This window comes from Vidua macroura, chromosome 7 (assembly GCF_024509145.1).
Source record: "Vidua macroura isolate BioBank_ID:100142 chromosome 7, ASM2450914v1, whole genome shotgun sequence".
In the NCBI taxonomy this organism is placed as follows: Eukaryota; Metazoa; Chordata; class Aves; order Passeriformes; family Viduidae; genus Vidua; species Vidua macroura.
In genome coordinates this window covers 24487486-24509922 of record NC_071577.1, presented here as the reverse complement: position 1 = coordinate 24509922, position 22437 = coordinate 24487486, and the positions used below count along the sequence as shown (strand labels likewise).

At 38.3% G+C, this 22437-nt stretch overlaps 1 protein-coding gene across 1 annotated transcript in view; it reads right to left on the bottom strand.

The window, feature by feature from the left end:
• The window catches only part of PLA2R1 (phospholipase A2 receptor 1), a 36899-nt gene extending 14877 nt beyond the window's left edge, over positions 1 to 22022 (bottom strand). The window contains exons 1-17 of the mRNA XM_053982808.1: positions 21902 to 22022; positions 18698 to 19081; positions 16286 to 16453; positions 15029 to 15202; positions 13779 to 13892; positions 12979 to 13122; positions 11811 to 11999; positions 10302 to 10459; positions 8825 to 8932; positions 7262 to 7374; positions 5018 to 5187; positions 3833 to 4035; positions 3392 to 3537; positions 2833 to 2917; positions 2330 to 2462; positions 1894 to 1929; positions 1320 to 1477 (exon numbers count right to left, since the gene is read on the bottom strand). Of these exons, the coding sequence (XP_053838783.1) occupies positions 1320 to 1477; positions 1894 to 1929; positions 2330 to 2462; positions 2833 to 2917; positions 3392 to 3537; positions 3833 to 4035; positions 5018 to 5187; positions 7262 to 7374; positions 8825 to 8932; positions 10302 to 10459; positions 11811 to 11999; positions 12979 to 13122; positions 13779 to 13892; positions 15029 to 15202; positions 16286 to 16453; positions 18698 to 19081; positions 21902 to 22022 (2604 nt within the window). The remainder of the gene's footprint in view (positions 1 to 1319; positions 1478 to 1893; positions 1930 to 2329; positions 2463 to 2832; positions 2918 to 3391; positions 3538 to 3832; positions 4036 to 5017; positions 5188 to 7261; positions 7375 to 8824; positions 8933 to 10301; positions 10460 to 11810; positions 12000 to 12978; positions 13123 to 13778; positions 13893 to 15028; positions 15203 to 16285; positions 16454 to 18697; positions 19082 to 21901) is intronic.
• Between the last annotated feature and the right edge of the window lie 415 nt (positions 22023 to 22437).

Genomic DNA, 22437 nt, shown 5'->3' with positions numbered 1-22437 from the left:
CCCAGCAGGCTTTAAAATGTCTGTGTATGTTGTATTCTGAGACAAAACTTCTAAGAAGTTAAGCTGATTTCCAGTATAAAGAGACTAAACTTTGCTTTTTCACTGCAGAATGCTCATAAACCTTTGAGATACCAACTGAATTTAATGATCAATTCACTTTTAAAAGATTTCATGTAAGTAAACATTACTTTAAAGCAGCATTCTGATTATCCACTTTAAGTGATCTTAAGTTGGAAATATATATATATATATATATATGTTAAAATTTATATAATTTTTAAAGTCATAAATATTCAGAGTCAGGTAATGTAGCAATTACATCTTATCACAGTCTCTGGTAGATGTGGAAGAAGACAAGACAGCATACCCAGTTATGTTGCTTTTCATTAAAAGCTTTTTATGCCATGATCTGTTGGTTTAAATCTATTTCATCATGATTTTATATATAATTACTTAAATAGGAGATTAAAATTATACATAATTCCTTGGAAACGGAAAGATCCCATATTACAACAACACAATTCTATTTATGCTTTCTGTTACAAGTTAAAAGCAGAGAAGGCCTGTACACAATAAGTGTGGGTCAAGAGCTTTTCTCCCCAGAACCAGATGTTCTTTTAAAGATTACACTACAATATCCCTTTACATTACAGATGTAGAATTTTGTCCTCAGTAAGGCAGACAGAATATTTGCAATAATTTTTTAAATTGTCATTATTTTGATTTTACTGACAACATCTAAAAGGAAACAGATTCAGTTTCTTGGGAATTCATCTGCTTGTGAAGCTATTTCTCACTTTCAAAGCTGTTTGTTACATCAGAAAGGTTCTAGGGAAATTCTGCTGTAAACCAGAGGAGGAAATTTAGAGGAAAATATCTTTTTTCCCCCATATAAAAATCCATTGTCACAAGGAGGAACCATGACAGCTCCCCTTGGCCAGGGAGGGGTGGGCAGAGAGGAAGAAGCAGAGAGGGATGTACACCACACATGAAACACACCTTTCTCTTTGCCCCCAGTTACTTTCCCAGCTTTGGGATTGGAATCTGGCTTTTGCTCCTCTTGGGTCTTTTGAGGCAGATTGGTCAATCTGCTCATTAGCAGAGCTGATTCTGCTGATTTGAAATGTTATTGACTTCTTAAGCTAAACAGGACTTCAGGGAGAGCTACGGGAAATGAAGACAGCAAGAACATTATTTCTAAAGTAAAATGTCTTTTGTATTCTACCTGGAGTAACAGGCAGACAGTTTCTCTGAAAGATATGGCAGAAAATAATCAATTACCACCTGAGGGTTTATTTTTTAAAAGGGGTGCTTCTTACCTTCCTTATTTTATTTTGAATAAAGGTTTGTTCACCAGAAGAATTTATTATTGCCAATCCACCACGAAGCCAGCCACAGACAAACTTGCAGGTTTCCCATTCCGCAGGGCTGACATGGAAAAGATATTCTGCTCCTTGATAATATGACCAGGGCAGTTCTAGAAAATGAGCAAAAGAGTCAGTGGTGTGCAGGGGCAAAAATCTCATTTCAAGTCTCATCTTTTTTTACCCCCATGGCCTGCCTGCAGCCACATGTCAGAGGACAAATATACCACTAGGAACAGCAGAACCATATTTAACATATCAATTTGTGGTGACAAAAAATGGAGTATGAGTTTGTTTTTTTTTCTAATACTCTATCCCCTGAGACCGCAGCACTATCAAGAGCAGTATCTGATGTTCTGGTGTTCCTAAACAACAGTGGCAGATTTATCTGTAACTAATAGTTCCTACAGAGTTCCTTACTGTAAATTTTCAACTTAGAATATTTTAGTTATTTTATTTTTAACAAAGGCTTAAATTTTATTTCCAAGTGATATTGTTTCAAGATGAAAAAAAGAAAATATTTTCCTACCAGCTGTGTACCAAACTGGACTCATTGGTTTGACACCTGCAAAAAAAACCAAAACAAACCAAAAATCATTAAGAATATTGCTATCCTTGTTCAGGAATAAAAAAAGGGAGTTAAACTTGGAATAAAATAAAATAATCGCCACACTCACTAAAAGACATTTACAGTAGTTTTTGTGAATAACAACTTTGAATGAGTATTTCCAACTAACTGGTAATCTTGCTACATGTTTTTAAATGGACTGTTCACATTAGATCTGTTAACTGAACAACAAACATAAGTGGAATAACCCATTTAGCTTTTCCATGATTTCATGCAGAAGACCAGTGAGAACTCCAGAGGTGGCTAAAAAGGAGACTTTTAGATATTTTTTTTCCTTGTCTCTACTGAATTGCAAGCAATGTGTATAACAGACAGTGCATGTTAATTAACATTCTACCTTTTGGTATTTTGCATATCCATTCACGCTTTTCATTGCAGTGTGCTGGAAAGACTGTTCTGTTTACTTTGAACACACCACAGTTTCTTGAGTCATCTTCAAGATACTTGTCCTCCAAAAACGATGATACAACCTGAAAACAGCACATTCATTCTCTTTCACAGACAGCCCAAGATGCAGCATTTAAAAACCTCATCATGGAGAAAAAGGAAGGATTTAGATATGTGTGTACAATAGGAACATCTAAGCAACAACTAGAGGGCCGCCTAAATTATGATGGTAAAATACAAATAATTGGGTCCATAGTCATGTTTTCTGAATGTCCTGTACAACTCACTCTTATCAGACTTCTTCTTCATAAAAATAAGTGAATAGCTATGAAGCCTAGCAACTTTGACATGATTAACAGCAGTTGCCCACATCTAAAAGCCTTTGCCTCGGTTCAACGTATGCTCAGATATGACTTGAAAGGTTACTGAAATACAGAGTAAATAGACAGTTACAGGTGTTCTGTCAGACCACTGCCACGTCCCTCCAGAAAGTGCATTTCTTTTATTAAATCCAATCCAGAACTGTCTCTCTTCTGTTCTATAACAGAAAAAAAGAAAATAATATTTCTCATGCATTTTTTACTTCCCATTTCAGAAATAATTTTTAATAGTACAAACACACATATTCATTTCTTCTTGAATTCAATATATCATTCCATAATACATTTCTTAACTTTTTAGTTGAAGTAAACCCTTGCTTTCCCTCTAAAATGTTAGATTATATTTTACAAGATGAAAACATTTAAAATAGGATTAAAATGGTAGAACCTCCATTTCAACTAAGAATGTTAACTCACAAAAACACCACCTTGACAACAACAGCTGCTCAACATTTACCACAAAGATCATCTTCAAAAAGAATCACACTGCAATGTTGCTGATGCATTTCACCCATTTTTAAGTTCACATTAGAGTAGGGACTTCTTTGGACACTAGTAAAGAGGATGGAATAATGTAAATTGTAGATTAGTATGATTATGATAAATCTTGTTGGTGTTAAAAAGATATTTACCTATCAAAAATGGTATATAATAGATTGTTTAAAAATGTCTCTTCATAGATGTGGCTAAAACTAGCAAGATGGGCTCCAAAATCTTGACATAACACTTCTGCTTCATCCCATGTTCTTCTCATCAGAACTTTTTCGTTGTGAAATATCTGCAATAAAATAAACATTGTCATAAATGTAGTTCATTTTAGAGAGCAGTTTTTTTTCAGAAACCCATAAAAATCAAATATTAGTCACAGTTTTTCCAAGCTAAAGCCAGGTATATTCCAAGCATAGCTCTGATTTTTGTTACTTTCTCTCACTTTTAAATGCAGTGCAGGACGGTAACAGGAAATTTTTGTTTGTTGAGTGAAAGAAATAACGCCTCATCAAAAATGTTTTCGGAACAGCACATTCTTAAGCTGATGTAGAATCAGAAAAACTCAAAGCTGGTATGACATGTACCTTATAGCAATTGAGCAGATTAGGTTCTGACTCCCATCCAAAATAGCAGGAACTCGAATATTTTTCAAAAGTAAGTTCAGGTTCTTCATAAGAATTGACTTTTTGCTTGCACAATGACATTGCTTTGAAGTTCTTACAGTTTTTCACCTCCCAGTAACCAACAGGGTGCTCCCCTCGCATGGCCACACATCCTCCAGAACGACCTAGACATGGGAATAAGTGCTGAATATCAGAATAACACATCTGAATTTTGTGATTTTTTTTTTGGTCAAGTGGCTGTTTTATTGACATGAGTTTCTGGATAAAACCTTAATGAACTTACAAAACTAGCAAATTCTTTGGTCAGTAGCCAGTTTATAAGCCTCTGTTGGCTGGCTTGAGCTTGTAAAATGAACGAGGACAAACAGTTCCTCTCACAAAATGCAGGAGAAGAAATGCAATTAAAAACATTACTTTTGCAAAATGCAGTAGTAAAGCAAAAAATGTAAAGAGTCCAAATCAGAGAGCCATTATTAAAATGGAGTATCTTTATAAATGTGTCTCTATTTTCAGGTATTATTTAGTGGTTTATGTTTCAAAGGTTGAACAAGTGTTCAATTTTTTCACTTTTTGTTTCCTTGGACTATTTTCTTTAGAATTATTATGAAACAAACAAGATCAAACTAAAGGGGAAGAAGAAGAAGCCTCCACACATTCACAGAAATGTATCTGGCAACCTCTGTCCTATTTTTCATATAAAATGCAAATTTCAAACTGTGACTGTTACTGAATAAAATTCATTACTTTTCTAGGATCTTTTGCTGAGAGTCTCAGGAAGCCTTTGAAAAGCTCATGAAGAAATGTAGGGAAAGCATCAAGTTTGGGTTTTGACCGTATTTAAAAAAAAAAATACGATGTATACAACAAATGTATTATCGTTCATAAAGGAATGTATGAAAAACACCTCATGGGAAAAGAAGAATTTCAGGGGTTAGCTGTGCCTGTAAGGAGGGCCTGACTGTGGGCAACTTCAGGTAATGGAGCCAACAGCAGATGTAAATTTATCTCTCTGCTCTCCTGGCCAGGCAGAGAGGAAAGGACAGGGACTCTTCAGTCCCTGCTAAGACACTGGTGCCGTGCAGAAGAGAGCACCCTCCCCAGTTTCCATTTCCAAGCCACTCTATTTTTTACCAGCATGCTACTCACGTGGCTGGTACTTGTTCCAGTTTGTGTAGCTCATGGAGCGATTCTTTCCTGCTGTACTGAGCCAAAAGTATTCTCCTGTGTTGTTAAGGTCTTGCAATCCTATCCAAAAATAAGTTCTCTCAGATTCTGCCATGCTGCGGATCATGCTGTTGATAAAAGCTTGTTCAAACCTTAATAAAATAATCAAAATAAAGGTTTTTAGAATAAAATAGATAAATTGGTATTTCAGTGAATAGCTCTCACAACATTATTTAATTTATCTCAGAAGAGAAGAATATAATGGAGGTACTTTATTTTCTTTACAGAATGCTGTGGGGAACTTGAGTCTGTAGCACAAGCCACAATTTTTCCCTATTTTTCCAGCACTTGAGCACATAAAAGAAACACTAGAATCATATCTTATAACCTCAGTGTTTGAATTGCAAGATGTAAAGACAGAATGTATTAATGATGCACAAATAAACACAAAAAAATCCATGTATAAAGGAAAAATGTTAGTGGGGTCTGAAAAGGCTCCAGAAGAAAGAAAAGAAAAATCTCTGCACAAAAGTGTCCTTCTGAAACCAGCAGACACACAAACCAGCACCAAGAAACCAGATCTGAAGCGCCCAAAGCACCAGTTGAACTGACTTCAAAGAATCACTTTTTTCTTCTTTGATTTCTTCACTAAAGTTATGTGAGAGATATACACCTTTTTGCAAGTAATTACTGTTGTGCATAGTAATCCAATTTTCACTTAAATGCAATTAGTTTTGATATAATTGGTATAGGATTATACAAGAATGCTTCAGTTTATGAGGACATATAATCAGCTGACAATGACAATTAAATAGCAAAGACGTTTTCCAGTTTGATAAAGACTCATTTGACTTTCTGGTTTCACAAACTCTGAAAAGAATGGCTAAATTAATGTAAAAAAAAATGAATGTAACACTGTCAGTGATTCAGAAGTTGTATTTAATTTTCATTTCCTCTGCATGTTCTCTTTTTATGTCTACTCTCCTTCCTCTACAACTTACTATGTAATGAATGTTTTAGGATCAATAAGTGAAAAGTTTTTGCAGTTTTAACTCCAGAACAACAAACCGCAGCAGTAATTTAACAAAACCACTAAACTAACATTCTTTTGCTACTCCTTGCTACTGCTGCTAACTGGAACTGGAAAATAGTATCATAATTAGTGATGGCTACACCAGGAAGTGAAAAAAATAAAAATAAAATAGCAGAAAAAGACAGAAGACATGATTCTAGTGATGTGCAGCATGCCCTCAGCTCCCTGTCACTTTTGAGCTGCCAAAGCTCAGCTGCAAGAATTTGTCCCTTATTCCCCCTTAAAGGACCTTTGTCACACTGCAGCTCAGTGCTGCACACCCTGTGCACAATCCTGAAACCACTGGGCAGAGCAAATTCCCATTGATGTAAATCCTTATGCAGGGCAGCCAGTGTTTTCCTAAAATACCTACCCTACTATTTATCTGATTGCTGAGGGTTACTTCCCCTGGTCTAAAGGGAGCACATATTTCCTCCTTCTGTTTTTGGGGTTTGGGCGTTTTTTGTTGTTGTTGTTTAGGGTTTTTTTTTTAACAGTAATTATGCAGCAGTTGAAGTATTGATGTAATTGATCTATTAGTATGTCAAACTTTTATGGAAAGCCAACATAAAGGGTAAATAACAAAGACAGCAGAGAAAACCCAAGCATCTGGACGCCTACAGAGGAGAAAGCTCTTGCTAAAGCTGTAATAGGGGCAAATAAGAACAAGGCATGGGGAAACAGCAACAAATGCTTTCAAACATTTACTCTCTTACCCTGTTTGCTGAGAAACCACATAAAATGAATACATAAATAGAAACATTTATAAAACATTAACTGATTTTGATTAAAATTTTATATTTTTTAAATATAAAGATAAGTATATTTTTCAGTACACCTTCCAAGTACACCAATAAAGTTTTTTAAAGATGTTAGATACCCCTGCAGAAAGCATTTTCTTTAGATTTCTGCGTGCCCAAGTGTGCACATTGCTAGAAGTGTTTATTAGCCTAACAATTGCTTTTTACTGAATTAATTTTCAATTAAAAAGTAAGGCAAAGGACACCTTTGATTTTAGCTGATGTTAGTAATTATGCTCACCTCTCAAGCAAATATTATTTCACAATGGTAATATGTTTTGCCATGCAACGCTTTATAAAGTTAGACTAGCTCTTGTTAGAGGTATCTTCACACTGTCTAATAAGATTAACTACCTGTTTGTTACTGATACAAGTGCAGGTGGGCAGAAATAACCACTGGAAGCATGTTCAAAACTTCGAGGGGTACTGTCGATTTTGTAACAATATCCACCATGTCTTTCCCATCCCTTAAAAGAAATGAACATTATTTTATAGATTATTAATTATTGTATAGCTGTTAAAAACTTGGCCCCCTTTTATCTGATGATCCTTGGAATCCCTATAGATCTTTTCTTTCCTACCATGGTTGAAGAGCAGTTACCCTCAAGGTCACTGAAAATATGGATATCAGATGAACCAGAACACTGTGCCAGTGGTCAGCCTGCCTCATGTTATCTCATTATTAGTCTTTTACTTCATACTATTCACCCCTGGATGTCCAAAAGACACCACCTGGCCTGGTGTAAGTTCTGCTGGCATGAGTTCATGCAGCATACCTGCTTGGTTTTATGATTAACTGTTTTAAATAAGCAAGAGAATAAATACTGACCAATGGCTCAATACCTTGAGATGCAATCCTGAGTGGCACAGGATTGAGAAGAAGTTGAAGTACTGTCAAACTGCTGACTACAGCTTGTCAAGAAAACCTTGATGCCCTGCACATTTTTCACCCAGTCAGGACTGTGACAAACCTTTCTTACACTAATAAAACACAAAATTCTTGAGTGACGAAATAAATCGGTCCAAATGAAATAAATGCAGTCACCCTAAACGTTTGGAAATGTTAAGCTGGAATCAAGCAGTAATGTCCATAATGGTATGACAAGAACTCTGGATTTGGACACTACATCTGGCAAAAGACTGCATCTGACTCCAAACAAATATATTTTTAAATTCTTATAATTCAACTGAAGTGGTTGTGCTTCTTCATTTCCCAAGAAACAAGACAGGAAATTTAAAAAAGGAAGACAATGAGCTAAATAATAAAGCAGCTTAGAAAAGAGAAATTTTTTCCTCCACAGTTTTGACTATAACAGAAATTCAACAAGTTTCCTCTTTCCACACTGTTAAAAGGAACTGATGGTAAATTAAATGATACTTCAACACGCTTTCTTTTAGTACCGGAACACAGAGCCTAAATGCCTGAAAATAAGATGCAATGTCCTAGTTAGATAGCTGTGCTCCTCCCCATTTGTGTTTGAAAGCAAATGTACAAGTGGAAGAGTTCACCCTCTGTGTCAATGAAACCAGTATGTTTTCACCCTGACATTCCATCTCAATGTATGAAAACCATGTGTGGGATGAGGCATCATATAACAGCCATTATTTGCACAGATGGTGGACAAATGGGCTTCACTTTTGATCTAGAAAGAAATAGGAACTTGGGTCACAATCACTGATGAAACAACAAGCCATGAAAGGCATCTTGTGAAGGCTTTTAATCTAACATTAAAATTTACTTTACATACTTTTAAAGCAAACAATGAGATGTTTCCAAGCAAAACATGCATGTCTTTAATATGAAGAACTAAAATTATCTCTCTATTTGCATCCATATGTTCTGTAGCTATATTTAGAGGTTACCTATATAATTCTATGTCATTAATATAGTTCTAAAACAACCACAAACCCACTTACCTCTGGACAATTTGATTCCAGTTCAGGAGAGACACTATTAAATTCCCCTGCTTTTTTGCAGATATATAAAGATTTGTCTTCACATTTTTTAATCCTCCAATGTCCCTCCTAAGGAATAAAAGGGAGCACATTCCATATATACCCATATTCTCATGCATATCTATACAAACATTAGATCACACTCTCTCTTCCTCTTTTAACTCTTCACTTTAAAAAAGGTAATTTTTCTCACTCCATTTACTTTTCGTTAGATGGTTCATTTATTTCTACCAACACTGTCAGCAGGACATCCCAAATCAATCATACAAATGGTTTGTCTCTTTGACTCAGTCTTCAGGATGTAAAGCATCTTAGTTAACTAATACCATGGCCATGCCAGAGCAATTTTCTTTCCAGCTATCACAGTTCTTTGTAAGATTAATCTCCATATTTGAACAGTCCTTACTCAAGATATTAAAAACTTTGTATCATTTAATTTTCACACATCTGTACATACTGGACATATATCAAAAACAGTGCTTGAAGAATTTTATCTCAACCGTACTTTTCCTTGTATTTTACTTTTTCATTTGTTTGTTTACACTTGCAAACTGAGTAAAATATGACTTTGGAATATAAAACCCCCCATTGTTCCAAAGGCCTATTTTCTGCTTCCAGTAGGAACAGACTTTTCCCAGTCATTGTAATTGTCTTAGTTTTCCCCTGAGTTAAAGACTGCAACCTGGACCCACTACTGTAGAGACAACAGAAACTCTTCTTGATACACTTTTCACACTCAGACAAAACATACTTTGCAAAAAAAATTTTTTAAATTATCATGCTACTTATGCAAGTCATGTATTAGTGAGTTTAAGCACTGTTAATTGCAAAAGTAAAGTAAATGCATGACCACATTGCAAAAGAATTGACAGTGCCACGAATACTAACAAGACAGGACAGTGTTGTTTTAACATTACTCCCTGTTTTACAAACCCGACTGATCTGGTATCAATCTCCTGCTACCAACTTCTATACTTCCATGTAGACCTAGACTACTGTTTTGAAAGACGCTCCATAAAATTTATAGATATTTACACAAAAATAATACAGGCACAGCTGACAGTTTCTCAAAACATTAATTTGAAACTTTCAAGACCAGAACTTATGCATCATAAATTATGATACACATTACTTGGATTTTAAATTACTTTATCAAAATACCCACTCTTATTTGTTTTCTTCCGTTTGGCTGGCTTTATATATGTAGTACTTTCTATTGAACATAAGCTCAAAATTTGTGATTAATTTTCTGTGCATCAGTACTGCAGAATGTATTGGTTTCTAAAGGCTCTATTGCATTTATCATAACATGAATACATTAGGAATCAAAAACAAAGTCATACTCCAGGTCATGGTTTAAAAAAGTATGCACCAGCAAGAAACAAAATTATTATGAGCTTAAATTAAAGTGCCTAATTCTTTTAAAAAGAAAACTTACAGGTCCTTGTGCTGAAACACAGAGTTCTCCTGTTCTTTGAAAGGTGTTAGGTTCTTGTCTGTACCAGTTAGAGAATTTTACTGGGGTGCTATCTGACCACTCAAAAACAACAGGAGTGTTATTACTGTATAATCCAATCCACGTCTCTGTTACATTTTCTGTAAAAGAATAAGTGAGTTCAGATTTTAATGTTGAAGTGATAAAGCCTGTTTTTCCTCTAACACGACACTACTATTAAAATTATTAATAGGATTTTCATAGAAATGTCCTTCTTTCAAGAAAAAATAAAAGCTATATAAACTTTAGGAAATCTTACTGATGAGACTATGTTCTACTGCTCTTGAAAACGAAATAATTTCAAAAATAGAATCAACATACATGTTAATACGCTTTGAAATAATAAAAAATACAAATTAAGAGCATATGCACTTTCTTGAAGTGTATGGGACAGAAAAACTGACATGGAAATGAAATATTTCTTCATATAATTTTCCATGGCACACTCAGGTTTAGGTTTCTCTGAGACTTACAGGGTCCAGTGACAGCACAGTTGTAGCCAGTATCTGACAAATCTAGGAGAGACGAGGCTTGCATTTTGATGTAAAATCTTATTTTACCAGCTACTACAGGAGAAAAAGCACTAGGCTTTCAGGCATGTAAGCCCTTTTCCTGAAGAGAAGCCTGAAGCAGGCTGGAGAGAAGCAGCAGACTGAAGCTGAATTCAAGTTGAAAACAATTACATCTAGCCATTACAGCATCCCTGCAAATAATGGTATTTGTTATCTATGGAGGGTCTTAATAGAGGTGAGGAAGATGATGGAGGTTAACCTCCTAATCTCCACAAGACACTGCCCCAGCTCTGTGACAGAAACTCACAACTGAACTGTGCAGCTCTGCCAGCACACTGGGTTCAGTGGCAGGTAGAAAATACTCACTTTTCTTTGCTGCTGTTATGACAACAAAAGCATTGGCATTGCTGCATCAAAGAGCTTTTGTTCATTAAGTTCCTTGTGTAATTATGCTACCTCTGAGGACAATGTGAACTAGCAGAGGTGCTTTGATACGCCCTGCTGACATCAAAGAGGGCTCTGCCCTCATAATAACAGCAGCAATTTTGCAGTGTGGATCAGGCCAGATTGCAAGCCAAAGATACACTGAATTGGTTTTGCTTCTAAGCACAACTCTAGTATAAGGCTGATGACTGAATATTTTGCAAGTTTGCAGGGAACCAGGCAAGAGCAGGAAAGGACAAAAGCTAGCATGTTTACTATGGCCTCACTGCATCTCCTTTGTGGAGTCATATCTTTATTTTCAGAATGGTTATTGGAAAAGGTGACTGTGCATTTTTAAGACTCCTAGAATGGGCATGCAACAGTTTCTTTTTTTGCAAACATCATTTGGGTGTACCATGTAATATAGTGCTTAGATGGTAACAAGTTAAAGAGCTGCACAAAAGAGCACCACAAACACTTCAAGAAACACCTGCACACTTAAACTCCCCAAACTCACCACTTTCAAGCAAGTTAAGGAGCAGCTCTTCATCTGCCATGGAGGATACACTAATGAGGCTGCTATTTTCACTTTGGCATGACAGAGAAGCATCACTCCAGCTCTTCTCCTCTTTATGAAGTCTGTAGCAGTTGCGATTGTGTGGGTACCAACCAGCATCACAACGAGTGGCATAATACTGCCATGTATCTTTAAATGAGCACATAAAGTTCAGATGCACTAAACAGAATTGCCAAACTTATGCTATGTTCATAACACTTTTTTTAACCTTAAAATGCTGAAAACAGAGTTTTCCAAGATGACTTAAGGAGGCCAAAACACCTGCTCTATGGATCATCACCTGCCAAGCAAACTAAAATTTCTTCCACTTTATTTGATGATTGAACCATTCAGGCTGCTGGACTAGTGCAAACACGAATTCAGTTTAAAACAGTTTATCTCCCTTATTACCTCTGAAGCTGGTTCAAAGACAGATAAAGCTTTTTCAGATGCACTACCTACAGAAAGTTTGTATAGTCTTTCCTTACTACCTGAAACAAGCTGCTAAACTTTCTTGAAGTTACTAGGAAGGAGCTGAACCCATGTAAGTATCTCTTATAAAACCAAAAATTTATGTTAGAATAAACTAAATTCTATTTTTAACTTTCTCACAGAACAGGACCCTGAGTCATTCTATGCACTATATATCCTGTACTCACTGTATAAACACTTGAAGTACATGTACAACACTTTTCTGGCATATCAAAAGTACAGCACATCATAAAAATTTCTGCAATTTTTGTGCTACATTTATACAACTTTATTCTCTGTGTGCCACTGGTTAATTCCATTCACACTGAAAACCTATTTTGCAACTCATAAGTGTGGCTCTTATTGTAATATAAAAGAGAATGAGCATACTGATGATTTAAGGAATCAAGTAAATGCTACTTGTATTAAAATTGTTTGTTCTAAGACACTGAACAAAGACTGCTTTGTTTTCAAAGACTGAATTTAAACAGAAGAAAGTGTTATTACATCAGTTAAAGTAAATTGTATTCAACTTAAACTAGCAAAGCCACACATTTCGTGCAGCTGGGACCCTGCTCTGCTGACTTTATAGTCAGGTGGCCTCTCTTGCTCTCCTTGCACACCCACAAATAGAATACAGTAACACTGAGACACCTACCCGGTGTTTCATGCTCTGTCTTATTTAAATATTTTTTGCATACAAAAGGCAATCCAGATTCACACAGATAACTGTTCCAGCCGTACTTCAGTCTTGGATTAATCACTGCACAATGATTTTCTTTAAAACGGTTATCAGAGACATCTGCAAACACATTTTTGAGAAGCACAATATTACAAAAAATCAGTTCTTGATTGTAAAATGGTGTTGTAAGGTTCTCTGCAACTTCTTGAATTAATATATAAACATTCCGGCATAGCCAAGCTTCTAGTAATATTATACTAGTACTATGGACAGTGGAACATTTACCATGCATTACATGTGTGGCAATGCCTCCTTGGCTTCTGCTCTCAGATGAGAGGCTGAAACAAGCTTGAGTGTCTTTAATTGCTGGTGGACAGACTTCAAAATGTAGCAAACCAAGTCACAAAACTCATGTGAATGTGCTAATGGTAATTACATCTTGTTAACATAAAAAAAATTAAAACTCCTTTCCTCCATGAAAGTAGCTACAGTTTCTAAATATGCAACTGGAACCTTAAAAACATCTTTAAAAACAAATGACAAATGGACTAGACCATTAATGCTTTGAACAGATAGATTTCACTTGACATTATATCCCTAGAAAGGCTTTCAGTTTGTGAATATGAATAAATATTTCTAACCAAAAAAAAATTGCACTCATTCACTTAATTCAACTTTCAAACATAGCTGTAGGAACAGCAGTGCTGTATCAAGCTGCAGTTATAGAGAACATATAATTATGCTGCTATAACATATGCAAGAGGAACATCAAGTACTTGCTCTCCAGTTCACAAACATTAGTGGTGCTCCATCTGACCACTGCCAGCCAGCATCCTCATCCAGGCGATTCAGGCCCATCCACAGCACCACATCTGTGGAATTTAACTGCCCTGAAACAGAAAAAATAAACAAAGTAATACTGCATGCTTTCCCCAAGCTTAAAAATATCTACAGGCATAGACCTGCTGTTCTGACTTGTTACAATTGGAATAAAACAAAACTTCAAAGCACTCTCCAGAAAGTTCAGGCTTGTTGGCTTCTTTTCCTGTCCTTAGAAAAAGTAACTTACTTTGTTAATCAACACAGAGATGAAAAGGAATAAACTCAGAAACCTGAAATCCTTCAAAAGCCACTCATTCTGCAAACCCTTCCTGCATAAGTTGTAGCTGACCTTAGAAGTTAGATCTAGAACAAGCAGCTACATAAATGCTAGCCTGTTTACATAAACACTAGCCTGTTTGAGCTTTTCATAAACCAAATAAATTCCAGAAACCTTTACAGCCTTGCAGGCATATCAAAAAGCCAATTAAATAATTTTTAAAACTTCCTGTTAGCTTATATCCTTCAATTGAAAACCAGCAATAGTGGGAAGCAATAAACAAGAAATCGGAGGCAACCTTTGCATCAGAGCTCCACCACCCATTCCTCCACTTGATTTTCTCCACTCACACTAAAACACCCATAAAATCCTTGCTTTCAGAAGGCTCTGCACAATTTGTCTGAGACATTTGCTCCAAGGGGAAAAGCAAATTGCTTATCAGAGAAGGATTAACATGTATTTAGAGAGCTGGCATTTTTTCCATACAAGACATTTACTTTAAGCCTGCAGAAATGTTCCTATCATTCCCGTTTAGTGAAGTCCAGCTTACAAGGAAAACTTAGCAGGAGAAAGGGACACCAAGGTACATTGTAGAGAAGGTAAACACACGTTCAATTTTCCAAAGTAAACAAACAGCTGCAAGATGAATGGGAGTCTCTGTGGGGAGGGAGAATTGAGAAAATTACACGCTCACTTAACACCACCACTTCTGCACTTCAGTTTATTAAGGTGGGGACTTACCTTCATCCTTGCTCTTTCAAATAGCTCTACTGAGGTGGGTTACATGACAAAGCCCCAGAAGGAGCAATGGGAGAGACATCACACAGGGTATTAGGTTCCAAAACTTACCCTTTTGCAAAGGTAAGGAGGAAATCTAACTACAGGTTTCCTACAAGGTTCAATTTCTACAGAGAAATGTCTACTCACTGCTTAAGTTACTTATGTAGTTCTGCTCTTCAGGGTCGGTGACACTGAGCAGGTCCCCTCCTTGCAGCTGACAGGCAGCCCGAGCCTCAGGCCAGCTCAGCACGGACGCGAGGTTGAACTGGTAGCAGATGTGTGTGTTGGGGTTCTTCTTCCAAAAGATATCACAGCCACTCTCTACTAAGAAACAGATTTGTCACCAGCTGCCCAAGACTCCAAACCAATCAGAAACACTACACCTTGAACCATTTAATTAATTAATGACAGCAGTATCCCACTGGAAGCACGATTATGATTGCCTTTCTGTTACTTTGTAAACACAAATAGGGCACTAATGAAATAAAATGTTGCTCTGAATTTCATATGGTTGATAAAACACTGGGGAGCTGATCTGCAGCTGGTGGTGATTTTCACAACTCTCATGAAGCCAACACAGCTACATTTTAATTTATTCTGGCTAATAATTTGTTTCTAAAGCTGAGAAGTTGAAATTTTCAAACTGTGAACACCTCACCCAACTTGTGGCAACACTCACTGGATCTCCTTGGACCTTGTACTCAAGAGAATAAACTTCCTATAATTAAAAAGGATAAGCAAGGCTGCAAATACCCTCTATTTTAATGGCTGTCCAGAAATATCCACTACAAAGACACATTTACAGCTGGTTTTAACATGCTTTGGAACAGAGATCTGAAATGTAGCTTTAGCAAGAAAGGTTTTTCCAAACCACTTCTACTGATAGAAGACACTATTTTGCTTATTTATACAAGAAGCTGAAATATTCACAAAGATTGTACATCCAAAATCTTTTCAACAGCAAGTATTTTCAAAGCTATTGCCTTTTAATATTTTAGGCCCAAGACATATCCAAGCAGTGCACAGAAGAAAAGGAATGTGCCAGATGTAAGGCAGTCAAAAGCAGAACGTGACTTTGCAAGAGCAGCCCTTAGGCTGTGTTCCACATAAGCTGCCTGTGTATCACTGGGACAGAGGGCTTGGGCTGCAGGGTAAGGTCAGTGGGCTGCACAGAGTAGGGTCCTTCTGCTGCCCCCTGTGGTTTTGCTGTTGTGATGAGGGCTTTGAGTCTCAAAGGTCAAATGATAAACTATAACAAATTTGCTGAAGGTCTTCCTTTGTGCTTTTTAAAAAGACATTCCCTTCTAACAGAAGGGAAGTAATTCAAAACCAGACTGTGTCCTAGTATTACCAAGAAAGAATAAAGTCTTGGAGGGGGGAGAGAGAAGACAAGCAACATCTTACCAGCACTTGGGCAAAACCCCCATTTTTCATCTTGTTCGTAATGAGTTGTTGTGGCACACCACTCAGATTCCTTTCCATCTCTGGTACACTCATAATACCACTTGTTGTTATATTTAAATGGAAAAACGCATGGGAAACCAAAAGAATTTCCAAGCAAGGTATATGTTTCTGGAAAAAAAAAAAAAAGCAGAGATTAAAAGAATGCAGATCACAAAAAAAAATTTTGCCCCCCTTTGTCATTATTCCTGTATTTAGCAGTAGTGTTAAAAATGTCTAAAGTGACATTTAAATTTTAATTTATAATTGATAATACAACATTATAAGTGTGAGCAGCACAATTTCAGTAAATAGAATATGGAAATAATAACTTATGAAATTTGTCACCATGAGGCACATTTTTGTAACTTACTCTATTAACAAAAAAACCCCAAACAAAACCACAGCCCTCAAAATCTGATCAATTAACACAAAGTCTGCATCTACATTTCCGGACAACCACATAAAACAACAATTAGTTAAATCAGTACACACTCAGATGCAAATTCTACTTATTTATTAGTCTATGACAGATGAGTAATTTAACATTATTCCCCTGCTTCTCCCAATCTTTATAAAGTGGATTTCTAATGTGTTTTTCACTCTCTTTGGCATTCTTTGGGAAAGGAAATGTACAAGACAAAGGAATATTAAATAGACTTTTAAAAATAAGTTTTTATCCCACGGAGAATAATACCATAGCTAAGAAATCTCCATACATCTGTAAAAATGCTCCATACATCTGTTGCCACAATCAATGCCTTACAAAATATTTTAATATTTTCCTATTCCACTTCGAGGACCAAAATACTGAGAGAATCCAGTGCAACTGAAAGCTGTAAAAGCTTTACCTCAGTGAGTGTATCTTAAACCTCAGAGCTTCTAAAAAAGGTCAAAGAACCACAATCACTCTTTGAATGAAATTGTTTATCAAAGATTCCACATTGATAGCTTTAAGACCAAAGTCCTTCAACTACAGAATCAATACATACCTCCAGGTTCCTAGAGGGTTTCTAGAGTTAATGGCTGGCTGTGCACATATAAAAGAGCAGTTTACACATTGTAAATCCCCTTCTGATGTGAATGAACAGAAAATACAAGGAACAGGTCAAAAAATAATTCAGAATTGCTTTTCTGTCTGCCTGCTACCATGCTGCCAGCTACAGAGGGATTATCGCAGTCCTGGCAAGAAATGAAATTCAATTGCTACAGACCTCATATCCACAGTTACTTTTTTTTTTTTTTTTTTTTTTTAAGGTAGCTATCCCTCACACCCCTTGCTTGGTGGACTAACAGGCTGGCTTGCCTTTGCATGTGCATGAGTTGTGGTAGAAGGTGGAAAACAGAACCTGAAAGAGATTTTGCCAACACAATTCAATACTTTGGTCCTAAAACTAGGCCAGAAGTACCTGCCTAGTGCTGATCCTCTCCTCACCTCTCTGAGATGTTGCAGTAATAGGGCTAAACCAGGTCTACTTCAATCTCACTGTGTGTACATGGCATATGTGCACAACTTTCCATGGATTTATATATTTTTCTGTCTGGTCTTAAGTATGAATTCCATTAGGTTTTAAAAAAGAGAAAGCACTGTAGTACTTTCCCAGTTATCACAGGTCCCAAAGAAGGAGTTTGGTGAGAGCAGAAGCTGAGCTACATCTACAGGGGAAATCACTAAGACCAGATCTGGAACCCAAACACCCAGTTCAGGTGGGGAAAATCAACAACTTCAGTCTGAGACACTGTGCAAACATCAGGTCTCTCCCTCTTACAGAAATGCTGAGGAAGGAGTAAAGGTACAGGCTGTCTGTTGCTGTTTGAAGTCAGTGGGTTTATCTTAGTCCTTAAACCTAGAAAACTATTCAGGTCTGCAGACCTGGATCTTGATGTACATTCTTACACCTTCACTAGCTGCACAGCAGGATTTATCAAACTTCTGATCTCTGTTTCAAACTTTGGCATGTTCAGAGTCCAGGTGCAGAACATTGCAGACATCGGTCCATGTACACTGCAGTTACAGACTGATTTTCAGTGACAGGAGCTCCAAATCCTTTCTTATCTCTCTTTAGGTTTATCTGATAATGGAAGCTGCAGGACAGGCAACAGCAAATCCTTAGTAACCCTTTTAATTTTAGAGGTGATTTGAAATGAGCATTTCCTGATTTGTAAGGATAGTGGTGGGTTTGGGGGTCAATTTAACAAAAGAATATCAATTGTGTGGTATGCTCATCTCAACCACTACAAATAAAAAAAATCCCCAAAACTTTGAGGCCCAAACTGCAATAGAGACTGGAAGGGATCATAAGCACCTGATCTCCCTCCAACAGAACTTCTGAAACTTTTCCCATCTATGCTTCTATGACAAAATTTTATTCTTACCTTGAAATGGGTGTTCACAAAGGTCTTCATCATAGGACATATACTGCTTCCATTGACAAGTCGTTTTTTTTTTGGCCACAATATGTTTACTGTTTTCAACTGCTAATTTGAACTCTGATACACCAACTAACGCTTTTCCATCACAGTTCCACCACAATGAGTACTGAGTTGAATCACATTCAAGCATAGTTAGTGGCTGCTCTGGTCTGCTGATGTTCAGCCCGAGACAGGTGCTGCTGCCTATGTTGAAAAGACGATGGTTGGATACCCATTTCCATAACATCTTTTCTGAGAGCTGACCGCAGTCTTCCAGAACAAGGCCAGCTCTGTCCACTTTAATGCACAAGCTGGAATTTTCACTCTGGATAATAAATATCCCTTTATCTGTAGGGGGAAGAAAATCCAACAAACTTTCAGTTTGTAGAATACTGCAATTGATTGTATAGTATTAAAAGACAAACATTTTAATTGCAGCTATTTAGGAAGAAAACTGAAAATATCCATCAGAATAACTGACGCTCCAAAAAACGAAGGAGTACTAGTCTAATTTTACTGCCAGCTGATTTTTCTAAACATGTAGACTACTTGCAAGCTCACAAAAATAAAACCAAATAATACTTCTCAAGCTGGATAGATAAAAAATAACCTCAAACAAAAACAAGAGGTACCCAAAAACATCAGTCATGTTTAAAGAAAAAAGCCACTGGTCACCATGACAGAGTAAAGGTCACAGTAATGGAGCAAAAGTTTAAGTAATACAACAAGTCATGCTGCATACTGTGAAATAATTCCCAATGTAGATTGGAGAGTACCATTAAAGTTAAACATTTTAAGAATGACATTGCCATATTCATTCTTTACTCTGCAACTATAGAGAAAGAAAGAAAATTGGCAAATTGCATTGTCAATAGGACACAGAAACAGCAGGATTTATCTATGCCATTAGAACTGGTGGCCAAGGGTTAAAGCATGCCTTTCCTATTTGATACATATTGTTCAACCATTTGTGACTACCTTCCAAAAGAGCAGATGTTGTGGGGCTAGCCTGACATCCCAGATTTTTTGGAATCACACAGAAATTCACTGAAATATGTGACATCATGGTGTAAGTATGTGAAAAAAAGTGGAAAAAGTCAGCTGTTTAACATCTTGGGAGCAAAAGTTTAACTGATCATATAGACTGGAAAAAAAGAGGGCAGCTGAGGAACTGAAAATCAGCAAAATGTAAGCCTGTAACAGCTCAGCTACTTGATTAACTCAGAAATCCAATGGTAAATAACCCAAGGAGTTCTTTTCACGTTATATGTGAGATTATTTATTTTATGCCTCAGGAGCATAAAATACCTTTATATGTTGAGAATCTGAGCAGCACTTCCATTTCGCTTTCAGATTTTACAGTGATAATTTCTGCCATGCATACTTTCAAGTTTCTGTAATTCACTACACCTAGCATACTGAAGCACTAACTATGACAATAAAAAAATGCCTCTCAAATTGACATAGCCCACAAATGAAATATGAGATGCAGAGAACCACTCAGATGCTATGTCTGAGTTTAGTGCATAGAGCTTAGGTGTAGCCCTAAAAAATGAAGATGTTTCAAGCAGCACCATGACAGTGCTGTCTAACAAGCACACAGGAGATCAGCTCAACAATATAATGTGCATACAACAAGCAGAGCAGAGAGGATGTGGATTATGGAGAGGTTTTGGTTACAAATTCTGCATAGAACACATGATGCTTTACAAAGAGGTGGCACTGCAGATTGTGCCACTGCTAACAGTGGCTGTTTCCCCCACGGCTAGAGAAATTGGCAGTCTGATGGAGCAGAAGCAAGCCCTTCTGACTGGTAGCAGGTGAAAACCAGTGAAGTTTTGCAGTTCATATTGGTTTCACCCTTCTTATCCAACCCAATCCTCCATGGGCAACACAGGTGTCTCTATCTACATGGCCAGAAAGAGTTTCTGCCTCTCATACTATGGGTATGTCTTTTCAACAGCAGTCTTATCTTTGCTAACCAGAAAATACACTGTTCATTTGCTAGGTAACTAAGAACTGGGATGTTAGCACTAGTAAACTCTGTTAATGAGGTTCATTCACCAGGATACTCGGATCCACATGGAGATTGTGAGTTTGACAAAGTTTATCTATATCCACAGCACACAGCGTCTCCATACAGCACCTTCTTGGGGTGGGAGGAGCAAGACCACAACCCAAAGGTGAAGGATTCTCAAACTTTGAAAGCCTTTATCTGTAAGGCCCTTAAGAGTTGCAGTGACTACTGAGAAAAGATAAGGTTCTTTCCCAGTGTACACAAATAACACATCTGGATGATCTTTGTGAATAACATCCCTTTTTCCTTCTGGGGCAACTTGTGCCAAGAACAGCCAGACCATAATTCTTGAGCCCCCTTCCAAATGTGGTTTCCATTCCCCACATACAAAATGCAATTGGCAAGAGAGCTGTGCTTGCTTGCCTGAAGACTGCCAGGAAACAGCCAGCTCACCGCAGAAGTAAGACATGAGAGATGGCAGGTTCAGTGACAGCTCCACGAACTCCAGCTCAGCTCTGTCTTTAAGTGGGGCAATGAGACAACTGGAGCAACAGCAAGCCTGCAAGAACAGATCCACTTCTCTACATCATGCCCCTCCACACAAGATCAAGGTGACAAGAAACATATTCCCAGAAGAGAAGCCTGGAGCTGATGTTCAGCCCCAGATGAAGAGCTAATTGCTGACCACTACCTCCAAGTTCCTGTTTACTTGGGCTCAACACAGCTAATCGGGAATAAACGGCTGTAACACAATTAGGCGAACAAGATAGCTTCATTTCCTTCCTCCTTACCTCCCATTTCCTTCCCTCCAAAAAAGGTAGAGAGAAATGCTTATGTGATAATAAAGAAAGCAACTGGGATTTATTGGAAATGAGAATAAAACTATCTCTGTCCTCTCCGGATGCATGGAGGACTGCAATGGGCAGCGGAATAAGAAGCAGTGAGGGCGCGAAGCAGATCCAGAGGGACAACCCCCGGCCCCTCGTCCCGGAGCCGCCGGGGCTCGGCGGGGCTCGGCGGGGCGCGGGAAGCCCGGCGGTCCCGCACGGCGGCAGGGCTCGGGACGCCCGGGGCGCAGGGCTGTGCCCGGGGCCCGCGCCCGCCGCGCCGCGCCGCTCCCCACCCCCGGGCCACCCCGAGGCGTCACTCACTCCGCAGGGAAGGCACCGCGTCCCGGCCCAGGGCGGCGGCGCTGCGGCCGCCCAGCAGCAGCAGCAGGAGGAGGAGGAGGCAGCCGGCCAGGAGCCGAAGCCGGAGCCGCACCGCCGGCATCGCCCCGGCGCTGCGCCCGCCCGCCGCCGCCCCGCTCCGCCGCTCCGCTCCGCCGCGGGACAGGAGCCGCCGGCCCTGGCCCGGGGAGGGCAGAGCGGCAATCCCACCCCGGCGGCGAAGGAGGGGCGGCCCCGGGGGGCGGCCCGCGGGCTCCCCCCGTCAGGCTGCGGGAGGGGTGCGGGCAAGGTCGCGCCGGGAAGTGCCGCTCCTGCAGCTCCGGCCGTCAGCTACGTCAGAGCTGTGGATTCACATGGACAAAATACTGTGTAATAACCTTATTTTCCATCTGAAAACACCTGCTTTTTCTTGTCTGTACCCCAAGTACTGTTGTCTTTTAAATAACCAGAAAACCAAAAAATAGAGACGTTGGCGGTGAGACGTCACCGTCAGCACAGTCCGTGTTCCCAGGTTCGCT